This window comes from Ananas comosus, linkage group 12 (genome assembly GCF_001540865.1).
Source record: "Ananas comosus cultivar F153 linkage group 12, ASM154086v1, whole genome shotgun sequence".
NCBI lineage: Eukaryota > Viridiplantae > Streptophyta > Magnoliopsida > Poales > Bromeliaceae > Ananas > Ananas comosus.
In genome coordinates, this window is record NC_033632.1 from 1293392 (window position 1) to 1306329 (window position 12938).

A 12938-nucleotide genomic window follows, 5' to 3' on the forward strand; every position below is an offset into this window, starting at 1 on the left:
GAACCCTGGCGAAGGGGAACTAAATGCATCAATTTGAAATCTTAAGGGGATAAAATGTAGGTTTTTGAAAGTTATGAAGGAAAAGTGAAAAAGTAGGTATTTACAGAAAAATTTTCTGTAATTTAGCCATATAATTATCTCGCAATTATTTAGCACAGTTAATTGGTACTCCAGACTACCGATAAAAGAAGTCAGATAATTCGTGTCCGTTCCAAATTGGATTGATATATTCCCTCGCTTCTTCTTGAAGAAATGGTGGTTAAAATTAGGGTGATTTACTAGCAGTAAATAATTATATCCAATATGCAAGTTCTCTCCTTGTACTTATTTTCCTGGTGCATGTTGCATCACTGTTGATCTCATCTTCAAGACTACATGCTTTCCACATTAACCTAAACCACCAAACCAAATTAATATTTGATAATAATATATTAAAAGCTCCTTGAACATACCATTGGCCCTCATCCTTTGACCTTGAAATTAATAGTGAGGCACTCATTAAAATTAACATCACATTGTTCTCCACCTAATGCTTTTCATTTAGTTGTTTGTTCAACTGTGAAACAATCAACAGTTTTGAAAAGCAATGACGTACACCCATGCATAGGGATGCAAATGAATCCGGGTTGGTGGAGCTCCGCCCCGAATTCGACCCGAATTCGACCCGATCCGCCAAGTAAATGGAGCGGGAGGTGGAAGACTCTTTTCTTCCTTCAATCCGCTCCGATCCGTCAAAAATTCGGCTCCCACCCCGATCCGCCCGGAATGGAGCGATAAGTTGGAGCCAAAAATAAAATGAAGAGTAACCAGCCCCGAATCCGCCCCGTCATGATAAAAAATGAAGTAGGAGGTGGTGGAACTCTCCCGCCCCCGGATCCGCCCCGTTTGCATCCTTACCCATGCAGATACCAACTTTGCAAGATACTGCCACAATTTCACAAATTTTGTTAGGGGTATGAATGAAACGCGAAGACCCCAAACATGCCATTTGGAACATTTGCATGGACATAAGTGCAAATGTTCCCACCAGATGTTAACACCATCCACAAAGTGCGCATTCAAAATTCGAACTACGAGTCTACGACGTGTGATTGTTTGACTAAGCTAAAGCCTCGGTGCTCTCTCTATTCTCCTCTCCCTCTTCGTCGTCGTCTTCGTCGTCCTCTTCCCTTTGGGCTCTGAAGAAGAAGAAGAAGAGGTCGTCGCCGAGAGTGTGAGCTCCGCTGAGTTGCCATGGGCACCCCCTTCTTCTACGAGCTCAAGAAGCAGGCCTCGTCCTTCCTCAAGGACAAGATCCGCACTGCTCGATTGGCCCTCACCGATGTCACCCCCGCCGAGTTGTGAGACCCCCCAAATCCCTCTTTTTTTGATTTGATTTGAGTTTTACTGCAAAATTCTCGATCTGGATGTTTCATTTTTCTGCGTTAAGGCCTCACATAGGCGACTTTTAGACTTAGTTTCGGTTTTTTCTCCGTGAAATTTCATATTTTGTTCATCGAGCCCCTCATATTCCTTTTTTTGACTTGATTTGGGTTTTACTCCGTTAATCTCGCTCTGGATATCTCAAATTTTTTTTTAATCTCCATTAAGCCGAAAAATTGCTTTTCATTTGATTTGTTTTTTCTGCATATTTCTATTTTGTTATTAATTTTTACTTCGCTTAGCCCCCTAAAAATCCGAATTTTTTTATTTGATATGGGTTTTTGCTAAAAATCTCGATCTGGGTGTTTCACTTTTCTCTGTTAAGGCCACAAAAAACCTGAAATTTTGACTTGTTTTTGGTTTTTCTGCATAAATCTCGAACTGGTTAATTCAGATCTTTTGGACCAAAAAAAAAAAGAATCTGATTTTTGTACTGATTAGGCTGACGGAAGAAGCAACAAATGGAACTCCGTGGCCACCGGAGACGAAGACGATGGGATTCATATCGCGCTCGGCATTTGAGATCGATGATTACTGGAGAATTGTGGAGATTTTGCACAAAAGGTTAGTCCTATTTTGTATTCCATCTTAAGCCAGGGGATTGGTTTATATATTGGAACCTATAGTTCCTGTTCGTTTGAACATGATTTGGCTCCTGTAGTTCTAAAGATGGTATCATTCACTGCGGATAAATTTCGTATGATTGGGAAGTTCCGAAAAGGAAAATCAGTTAGTAGTTTGGTTAATAAAAATGTAGTCTTGCAACATAGAGGTACAGAGATGTAAAACCTTCAATGCAATTATGTTGTGTGCTTTCATTTTTGGCGTAACAAAACTTAATGTGTAGTGAATAATTCCTTTAAAGAGGATTAGTCGATGATTGATGAAATTCCTAAGTTATAGTCGAATAGTGTTTAGCTAATCTTTTCTTTTATATAATTTTTTTTTGTCGCATAATTTTTAAATAATTGTGACTATGGTTTAAAAGAGACTAATTTGATGTTTCCTTGTTGGTGGATAGGTTCTCAAAGTTCGATCGAAAGCATTGGAGAGAGCCCTACAAGGCTTTGGTACTTCTCGAGCATCTCTTACTACACGGACCAGAGAGCGTTGCAGAAGAGTTTCAAATTGATAAAGAGTTTATACAGGAATTGGGTACCTTTCAATACATCGATGAAAAGGGGTGAGAAATTAGTAATTTTGGTAGGTATATTTGGATTTTTTACTATATGGTAATCTAGCTAATTTGTTGAATAATCTTTGAAGGTTTAATTGGGGATTAACTGTGAGAATGAAATCAGAAAGGGTCTTAAAACTGCTCGAGAAAGGGCCACTTCTTAAAGAGGAAAGGGATAGGGCTCGAAAGGTCACTCGTGGAATCCAAGGATTCGGTAGTTTCAATGTGCATTATTCACCTACCAATAATCATAATCCGATTGAAAATTCTTCGAATTGCTATGTGAGAAGCAATTCGCACTACGAAGATTACCCTACGCAGGAAGCAGTAGTCCTAGATGATCAAAAGGAGAGCTTCAATACGAATTCATCGATCCATAAAGATGAATCAGGAGAAAGATCAATGGAAGAAAATCTCAGTGATAAGAGTTTGAAACCACAGGAGGAGACAGGAAGTGTTTTTCCTGTAAAGGGACTCATACTTGAGGAGTCGAAACCACTCATACCTTTCAAAGAAGTGAAAAAGACCGAGTTTCAAAAAGTACTTGGGTGGTCGAAACCACTCATGCCTCGCGAAGAAGTGAAAAAGGTCGAGTGCTTTGAGTCGCAGTTACTTCTAAGTCAAAGTTGAGGATGTCTGTTCAAAGAGTTTAAGGGATATGAGGCTTCAAGAAAAGCCAATGGCACAATAGCTTATAATTTGCTAAAGAAGATTGTGGCGAAGGCTTGAAGCAGCTTCTGAAGAATTTCATGAAGTGCCATTTTTAGGTTTGATAGTAGACATCGCGTCTGCAATGTTACTTCTCTTGCATATCTCTGTATCTGTAGACTCTTTTGTTGTCCATGTTTCTGGTGTTGTTAATGTGGGGCTTTTAGTTTGAATATCTATAGAGAAATGTGAACAAATGTGTTAAGATGTATGCTGTGTTAAAATATAAACTAATGTGTTTTGTTTTCTTGTGCAATGATACAAAAAGTACATTACCTTCGGATTAAACTTTCAAAGCTTACCTGAACTGTAGTGCATTTTGATAGGTAGTTAAACTTTTAAAGTTTTTATTTTACTATCTGACCTTAGTATTTTTGATAAGGTACTAAAACCTTACAAGTTTTGATTCTACTGTTAAACCTTACAGTATTTATTACATATTTGATGGAATAACCTGTGAAGTATTATGAAATATTCTGGTGAAAATGCTACGAGTACTGTAAGGTTGTGCAGTAGAACTAAAATTTTCAGAGCTCAGGCACCTTTTTCAAAAATGCTGCAAGATCAAGTAGTAAATTCAGTAAATTCAAAAAACTTTCACAAGTTAGATATCTATCAAAATAAGTACTAAAGTAAAACTTAATTTACTTCACAAAATCATTAGCTTGTAGAAAATCTAGAAATTGAACTTACATATGGGTTGAATTGAGGAGCAGAAATGTATGCACAGTTAAAACCTGCACAGTTATTTACAGCAGAGAGATTGAAGTGGCATTATTCATGGCTGACAGATTAATGGAGCTTACATCATCAGGAAAGCAACCGAATCCACTAAGTCGGCGAACATCATGGATAACGTGGATGACCCTCAAATATAGGATGATAATCTCCCTCTCAAGTTTGTGCATTAGGTGAAAGTTTAAGTCTCTTTCTTTTTGTTGTTTTGCTAGCTTCTGGTGGAAGCTCAGGCTAATATGTTTGTGAGGACTCGAGCTCTCTGTTTTGCACTAGAAAACATGCAAAAGAGATGATCTCAGAAGAGTATTATAAACAAGCTCCTCGGATACTGTTACATGTTTCAATGACCAAATTGTGAGAAAATGACCAGCACTATAGAACAATTTGAGGTCATCTGCTTATCCTTCAATTCACAGGACGTAGTCATAAAGAGTATCAGAAAAAAAAAATAGAAAATGATCTCCTCAGTTACTACTTGCTGAGGCTTTTAAAGGAGCAATAAGGCTCAAAAATACTTCAAGAAAACACTTAAAATTACTGTTCTTTTTATCTGGTAATATTTATTCACAGGGGTTGGGTATATCTTTCCAAAAATCTACGCTACTTAAATTCAAGTCTCTAATTTTGGGGGAAAAGAAAAGCTCGACTGAATAAAAGGAATGCAGAAACAAGCTTAATTTTTTTCGCATCTATCCCATGTGTTCTACTCAATCTCTAAGAGCATAGAAACAAAATTAACCTATTGATCTAAAATGTTTATGCTTCATACTAGGAGCCAAACATATGCAAAAGAGAGGAAGTTTTGATCAAACAGCAACACAGAGGCATTTATTTGTGGAACAAATCTCTGACTAAGAAAAAAGGGAAAGAATCGGACAAATATGTTAAATCTAAAGAAGGGGACCAATTTGCCATACTTTCTGATTATCAACAAAATACTGAATTCTTTGGACATAACCATGTATAACACATTACAGTTTACTTCAAATGGCTCAAATCAGATAGCGTCGTGGCAACTTGCACCAAACTGTAAAGCACGGGAGCGGAGAACATCTCGTGCAGTTTCTCTTCTTTCGGCAGATCCTTCAACTGTTCAGGAGGTGGTTGGGGAGTCCACTCTGTAGCTTGATCAGTATAGTATATATTACAACTGCACCAGGTTGGTAGAGAGGAAAAAAAGAACAGGAAAAGGCGAGGGCTTTTCTGTGAATCTCTATAACTCCATATCTCATCTGTATCTTTATTTACACACAAGATCTCCATATTCTTCCTTCCAAAGAGATGACAATGATCGATACATCATCGTGATATCGTCGCCGATCTCCATGTGGTATCTCAAGCAACTCATGGAAGTCCATTCCTGAAAACAAAAAATCTTTTAATATTTAGATGCTTGTCAAATTGTTATAGGTTTTTTGCATATTAAAAAATATCGCTACAACATCAACTACTCACATATATACCTTATGAAAACTCTCAAATTATAGGTTTCTAATTAAACCTTATACTTATGTTTACGGAAATATAAGATCATACCTGCTTTATTAGCTGCCCGAAAAAGGACTTCCTCTACAAGATGTTGAGCAGGGTCACCCTCAGGGGTCATTGCAATGAACATCTCGACTTGTGCGACGGCCTCTTCATTGGTGAAGTATTGGTAGAGACCGTCGGATGATAGTAGCAAGAACCGATCATTTGGACCGAGCTTATAGTGGTAGAGAGATGGGTTACATGTGATGTACGGAGAAGTCCCGACGTAGTCTATTTGGAACATCTCAAGAAGTGCACTGTTCCATTTTGGCTGCAGAAAAAGAAGATATACATAAGAATATTAAGACTGCAAGAAGTTGTAGTATTACGAAGTTCGAATTTTTTTTTTTTTTTTTTTTTTTGAGAGATAGGTAGCACGCTACCCGCTTCGTTTATTTCATTTAAAAATAAATTTAGCTGGAAATGTGAATCAACTAGGATTCGAACTTGGGTCTCGGGTACCAACCACCAAGCCCTTTGACACTTGCTCTAGGGATTCGAATTTATAAAAAGCAGTAAAATCAATGTGGTGAATGGTTAATTTTTGTGTGGATAAACAAAGAATCAGATGTATCTATTTTGTTTTCCTAGCAATTTACGTCACCGGTGAGAAAGTGGTAGAGAAAATCATGTATGGGTATTCCATGAACTCTTTTCAAATCTACCACTTGATCAGAATCGAAACTCTAAACAAGCTTTACTGAGTGTACTAGCTTTGAGTCAGAAAGATAAACTACTGAATTAATGCTAGTAGGCTAATAAGCATAAATAAAAAGAGAAACAAACCGGCATGTTCACCACTTCAGAATTTTTTGAATCAGACAATTAAGTTTTGAATAGCATATTCTCCCTTTCTACTTTTTGTTCGAAAACTAAATAAATGGCAGATTCTTAAGGATCAACCTTGCAGATAATATAACCGACAATCTACCGCGCATCGAAAGAGAAAAGGCAACAACTGTCATATTACGTACACTCGATCTTTCTTTTCTTTCACGAGTAAATTTAGGATTAAAAAGCTCAATTGAAAAGGGTAATTGACTTCTACCAAATGCACACAGTATGAGAGGCCACAATCATGTTCCAATCCGCCAAACAAATTTTGCCAAATTTACTTCTCTGAATCATCTATTACAGTACTTTTTGGTAACTGGAAATTCAAGTTAAAGTGCATTTTCGTCGTGAAGAACTTCGTATCATCTTTGAATAAAAGAAAAGAAAGGACTCTCAATTGTCCATGTCATCAGGACAAAGTCTTTTCATTCCATGATTTGCCGCGAATTGCATTGAATTGATACAGCATTTAAAGCATCAAACCTAGGGAATTTTTAAAGTATTTGAAAGTAATTAATCTAGATGCAAGCAATCTACCTGTTTCAGGAAGCCAGCACCAAAAGCTCTTGTCACCTTCAGCGAGCCCTTCACGCGATCATTGACAATGGCTGAAGAATCGTCAGGGTGCTCATTCCTTATTCTGCGAACTTCCTGAGACCATTTAACCAAACCAATCTCATCACCCAAAATATGACCAAATTAAATCAAAATAATTATTACAACATCCTAACAAGCATTACACCCAATTATTATTTGATGCGATAAATTAAACTGATTATCAAAAGCATTAGAAAAATAACGAGATTAAATTAAACTATAGCAAAAATTGAAGTAATGAGAAATCCAAAAAGACCCCAATTACTTACTTCTTCAACACAAGTACTATGATCCAAGGTAAGCTGCCGCGCCGACAAGCTATGCAGATACCCTCCGAGATCATCCAAAAACTCCTCATTGATCTGCTCGAGGCCCGTACCGGCCGATCTTCGAGATCCGTGCTCCGATTGCGAGGCCAAGATGGCGCGGCTGTCGCCGACGTTCATGAGATACACATCCTCCCCCTTCATGACCATCACCAGAACACACGAGCCCATCAAGGCCAACTCAGGATTTTCATCGAGCATCTTATCCGCGGTGTCCAAATACTCCTCCTCTGTTTTCTTGAGCGCTTTGGAGAGGGCCTTCAACACCTCCACGTGGCTAGACGTGATCGGTCTCCGGCTGGGATCGGACGGTCGGGAGAGATCTCTACTAGCTCTCCTCGGCTTCCCGGCGTTGACCGGCGGGCGTTGACCTCCGCCGCCGCCGCCCTCGTCGTCGTCCCAGAGGAGGCCCCTGAGCTCGCGGTGGACGGCGGTGTAGAGGTGGGACAGGAGGTAGTCGGTGGCGTCGGGGCCGTTGAAGCCGTCGTAGATCCCGACGAAGACCCAGCCCCCGCCACCGCCGCCGCCGCCGGAGGGGTCGGCGGACGGGGCGTCGTCCGGGGACTCGGAGACGACGACGTGGACCCTGTCCTCGCCGGCCTTGCCCTGCGCCCACTGGAGGGGGAGGGTTAAGGTTAGGGTTTGGGGATCGGGGGAGGCGGAGTCGGATCGCTTCGGGGCGAAGGCGGAGGAGGAGGGGACGGCGCGGGAGATGATGGCGTTGGAGAGGCCACGGAGGATGGACGCTGCGGAGGCGAGTGGGCGGGGGGGCCGGGGGAGGCGGCGGCGGCGGGGGAGGCGGATTGTGTGGGAGAGGCTGCGGCGGAGGAGGGTGGAGGAGGAGGAGGAGGAAGTGGGGGAGGAGGCCCGGGGGTCGAGGGGCCCGGAGAGGAAGCCGCGCTCGATGGGGCCGGAGAGGAAGCCGCGGTCGCCGGCGATGGGGCCGGAGAGGGGGCCGGAGGAGAATGAGTCGGAGCTCTCGAACGCACCTCCGCCGCCGCCGACGCCGGAGTCGGAGGAGGAGGAGGCGGGGGGGAGGAGGAAGAGCGAGGTGGAGAGCGGGGTGGAGGCGTTGGCGCTGATGGCGGCGCCGGAGATGGAGCGGAACGTCGTCGTCTCCTCTTCCACCACCGCCGCCGGAGGAGGAGGCGTTGGCGCTGAGGGGGGCTCGGGGCGGAGGTAGCAGAAGGAGTGGCCGAACCCCTCGTCGCAGGGGTCGGAGGGGAGGGCCGCCGGCGCCACGTGGCGGCGCCGGATTTGTCGCGGCCCCCCGGCGAAGCAGAGCGTGAGCTTCGCGCAGCCGTTGCCCATCCTATTGCTATTGCTATTGCTATTGCTATTGGTTCGTGCTGGGAAAGAAGAGAAGGAGAGAGAATAGCTTAGAGAGAGAGAGAGAGAGAGACACAGACACACACACACAGGGGATGTGGTGGTGGTGGTGGTGGTGGTGGAGGAATGGAGGATGGGAGGAGAGTTGACTTAAGGGAGTGGGTGGGAGTTGAAATGTTGGAATTGGTTTTTCTTTTTCTTTTTCTCTCTCTTTTTTTTTTTGATTTTTCTATTTTTCTATTTTATTTCTCTTCTTCCCACTTAGGCGTTGACCCGTGAGGGGGTCTCCGCCAACCCTGTAGTTCCTGGGCCGCAGATTTGTTAGCGGGGGAAGAAGGATTTCTTCTTCTTTTTTTTCCCTTTTTTTCTTTTGCAGACCAGTCCAGAAGCTAAAGTTTAGCGGGGGAAGTTTCAGCACACTCGCAAGCAAAATGCAAATTACACGAAATATATAGATTAGAAATGGCCCGCAAAAGCGAAGGGGGAGAGGGGAATACAGAGAGAGACAGAGAATGTGGGAAATTTGTCAAAGGAGCGCGGCTGCGCAGGAATGCGTGCCGCAGGGGTGGTTGGATCGTGAGCGGGAGTTGACCGACACGTGGCGGTCGGAGGTGGTGTCGCCGTGCGGGTTCGTCCAACCTGCTCCCGCGTCGGATGCCGGGGGATCCGCTGCATGCACCACAAAGCCTACGTACAAGGGAGGTCCAACAATATGCCGACACGTGCACATTCTCTCCGCAATTCCCTTCATTTTGTTTTATTTTATTTTCCTCAGTACTTAGTACTTGTGTTTTTTAATTCATAATAATAATAATAATAATAATAAAACTTAGTTGCTGGCTCTAATTGTACTCTAGCTGAGTTCAAAATTTGAGCTGTCTAAGCCCATCCGTGCTTTTAATGGGGCAGAAAATTTTGAAATAATTTTAGGAGTTTTTTTTTTTTCCTCTTTAAATACATGGTTGTATATTACAGTGGTAGCTGTCGATGCAAAAATGCTAATCCCTTATAATTTATTGCTTACGACACGAACGAAAATTTAAAGTTTAAGTCTTTATCTTTGATTGCTGTCAAATGTTGTTGGATGTTATTTCTCTAATAAGATTAGAAATGCTTGCAAAGCGTAAAATTAATAAACACTATCTGAATTGCATCTTCTTAAATGCTTTATAAATTTAATTAATAATGATAAGAATGGCACCTTTTGCAACATATGTATGATTATGCGGAAATGTATAGAAGTTAATTTCACTTTCTATAAGAATATTTCTTTTATGTCGAAAAAGGAGAAAAAGTTGGATGTGATAAATAATAATGATGAGGAGGCAACAACTTAATAAAATCCAGCCATGGACCTAAGACCAACATTTATTGCAAGAAAAATATGAAACATGCCCCAAAACAACAAGGTATTTTTCGAGATAAATAAATAAATTAATAACCACTTATTTCAATTAACAACTAAGTTTCTTTTACTTTTGAATTTATTGGTTGAAAAATTGCTCTAAAAACTTTAATAAATACATTATTCTATGCAGTAAAGAAATTTTTTTTTTCTCTTTTCTTCTATTTTATGATGGTATCTTGATGCATTTAATTTTGTGTAGGTTTTAGTTGGGAGAAATGGGGAGGTGGGGATTCTTTAATGAGCGTAGTTTGTTGGTATGTGTGGAATAAATGATACGGTAGAAATAAAAGGTGGTAATTGTGGCACCGGATCAATGAGGGGTGTGGGACTTGAGTGGGAGTAAATATTATAAGTATATTGCTTAGAATTTTTCGTAATTATCATGCTGATAAATATTAACAGAGCAATATAATACATACATTCAAAAGAAGATATATAATGTATACCGCATTCATTCAAAAAGAAAAAAAAATTTCGAGCTACGTTGATGTGACAGGGAAGAGCTAGCCTCTATATTTTAGAATATGTAGGGTGTAAAGATAATATATTTACCACATTAATGTATAAGTACACCTGTATAATACTTATTCTGAAAGCACACACGTACATACGTGTGTGTGTGTGTGTGTGTGTGTGTGTGTGTGTGTGTGTGTGTGTGTGTGTGTGTGTGTGTATAGAAATAGAGTTACCTGCTGATTAAAGAATCACAAAATTAACAGTTTTTTACGATCTATATGAGTTGTTTATTTGTTTAACGATGTAGAGCAATTCAAACTGGTTGAATTTTCGATAAAAAATCGGTTATATTATTTCGATAGTGTTTAATAATTCCGATTATGAATTGAGAAAATTTAATATATATTTTCACAAAGTTATTTATTTTTAACTGTTTATTTTTCGACTCTTTGATGGACTTGATAACAATTTTTAAAATTTATGAAATTTAATTTTTAGACGTTTTAAATACTCTAAATCAACTTTAACGACTCCGATCATCGATTTGAAATCTCTATCATCTAAAACGATTTAGGAAGACGAAGGCCTCCGTCCTTCTAAAAACAAAGCAGCTGAACTCTCTCTTTTTATATATATAGAGAGTCCAGCTATTATACTATCAATAGTACTAAGCATTTAGTGCTACCAAGTTTTTCGCCGTTAGATCTCTTTTTTTGACTATTTTTATCTGTTAAATTATATTATTGAACCAAAAATCCACTCAATTCTGGGGGATTACTATCATCCTAATCGTATATCTCTTTACTTCAAAAGCCGAGTCGCACTAATATCTTGATGCTATTAATACTATAGTTGTCCGAATCTATATAAATATATATATATAAATCGATTAAATCTTCTACATTATGGGCATCAGCAAAACAGTGAGAGATAGAGAGAGAGAGAAAAAAAAAAAAGTGAATAGTGTAATACATAAATCTTAGGCTAGGAATAGATCAAAGAGGGATTTAATTTGGGTGTGTGGTTGGTGATGTCACACTCCAATTGATTCCCACTGGATTCAAAAGGACATACCAGCTCAGCATAATAACTACCCCTTTTGGATTCTTTTAGGCCATTCCATGATCAATGTTTCCTAGCCTTTGACTTTTTCAATTTTAATATTTTTGGTCCATTTTTTAAAAGGTTATGGTTGGATTAATTATTCATGGAAAATCTCGTAGATCATTGCCCTTCTATCAACAGTAATTTGATTTTTTTTTTATTTTTTGTGTGTTGACGATTAATTTGTGCACATGTACTTTGGAGTTTACGTTACTCTTGTACAATTTTATTAAGCATACGTATACATGCGCACACGAAAGAAGAGAAAGAAGAAGAAGAAAATGTGTAATATATATAGAAGCTCTTTCATGGAGTTGAAAAGGAAGATGAAATACCTTCTGCAAAGATACATCCCGTCGCATACACACCATCGAACTTTAAGCACATAAAATTTTGATAAATATATAAATGGTTAGTTGTTCTCAAAAAAAATATATAAATGGTTAGTGGAGTTTGAGCAACATCTTGTTCGTGTGCTTGTTACAAAATTTTCCGAACTTGCTTCTTTTTTTTTTTTAAGAGCTTGATTGAATTTACAAGTTTCTTCCATGTTGCGCTTCACATATATAATAATTCTTTTTTGGGAAAACTTTAAAAACCCTTGTAGTTTTACTTTTTTTTATTTTAGTATCCTATAGTTTAAAATGTATCAAATTAGTACCACGTGATTTCTCACTTTATCACTTTAGTACTCTGTGGTTTAAAGTGTATCAAGTTAGTACCCGTGGTTTTGCACTTTATCACTTTAGTACCATGTGGTTTCGTACTTTATCACTTTAGTATCCTGTGGTTTAAAAATCACAGGGTACTAACTTGATACAAAATTAAAACCAGAGGGTACTAAAGGGATAAAGTATAAAACCACAGGGTACTAACTTGATACACTTTAAACCACATGGTACTAAAGTGATAAAGTGAAAAAACACGGGGTACTAACTTGATACACTTTAGACCACAGGATACTAAAATGAAAAAGTAAGAAACCACAGGGGAGATTTTTGAAATTTTTCCTTTCTTTTTTTAATTACTATTGGAGGCCTTTCTTTACTTATCATTTCTTGTTACTCATACGTAGTAGGCGATGGTGCGTGGATTATGTTGAATACTCACGCATATTTAGTACAAAGTATCATTTAGAGCCAAATAGGCTCTAAAAGTAGAACTTGTTAATATTAACTTAATTGTATGACCTATTTTTATGAAATTTATAACCTAAAGCCACTAAATAAACACTAGTGTTTGCCTACATATGTCTAGCTATAAGATGGAGTAGGTTATCTTCATTTCATTATTAAAACCATAGAAAACA

The 12938-nt window shown here is 39.3% G+C and overlaps 2 protein-coding genes across 2 annotated transcripts; one reads left to right on the plus strand and one right to left on the minus strand.

Moving 5' to 3' along the window:
* Window positions 1085–3555, plus strand: LOC109718033 (epsin-3-like). Its single transcript, XM_020244022.1, has 4 exons — window positions 1085–1340; window positions 1864–1986; window positions 2444–2605; window positions 2689–3555. The coding sequence occupies exons 1-4, from the start codon at window positions 1234–1236 to the stop codon at window positions 3227–3229; spliced, it is 933 nt and encodes a 310-aa protein (XP_020099611.1). The 5' UTR covers window positions 1085–1233; the 3' UTR covers window positions 3230–3555.
* LOC109717895 (protein phosphatase 2C 35-like) lies at window positions 4898–9348 on the minus strand. The gene is made up of 4 exons (XM_020243847.1): window positions 7276–9348; window positions 6947–7060; window positions 5582–5846; window positions 4898–5405 (listed from the first exon to the last, which is right to left on the minus strand). Exons 1-4 carry the CDS (start codon window positions 8641–8643, stop codon window positions 5290–5292), a joined length of 1863 nt encoding a protein of 620 aa, XP_020099436.1. The 5' UTR covers window positions 8644–9348; the 3' UTR covers window positions 4898–5289.

Excerpts from the sequence above, each read along its gene's own strand:
- LOC109718033 (XM_020244022.1), top strand. The coding sequence starts at position 1,234 with ATGGGCACCCCCTTCTTCTACGAGCTCAAGAAGCAGGCCTCGTCCTTC. Across the intron at positions 1,987-2,443 it reads GTGGAGATTTTGCACAAAAG|GTTCTCAAAGTTCGATCGAA; the intron begins GTTAGTCCTATT and ends GTTGGTGGATAG. Across the intron at positions 2,606-2,688 it reads CAATACATCGATGAAAAGGG|GTTTAATTGGGGATTAACTG; the intron begins GTGAGAAATTAG and ends TAATCTTTGAAG.
- LOC109717895 (XM_020243847.1), bottom strand. The coding sequence starts at position 8,643 with ATGGGCAACGGCTGCGCGAAGCTCACGCTCTGCTTCGCCGGGGGGCCG. Across the intron at positions 7,061-7,275 it reads ATAGTACTTGTGTTGAAGAA|GAAGTTCGCAGAATAAGGAA; the intron begins GTAAGTAATTGG and ends AAATGGTCTCAG. Across the intron at positions 5,847-6,946 it reads GTGCTGGCTTCCTGAAACAG|CCAAAATGGAACAGTGCACT; the intron begins GTAGATTGCTTG and ends CTTTTTCTGCAG.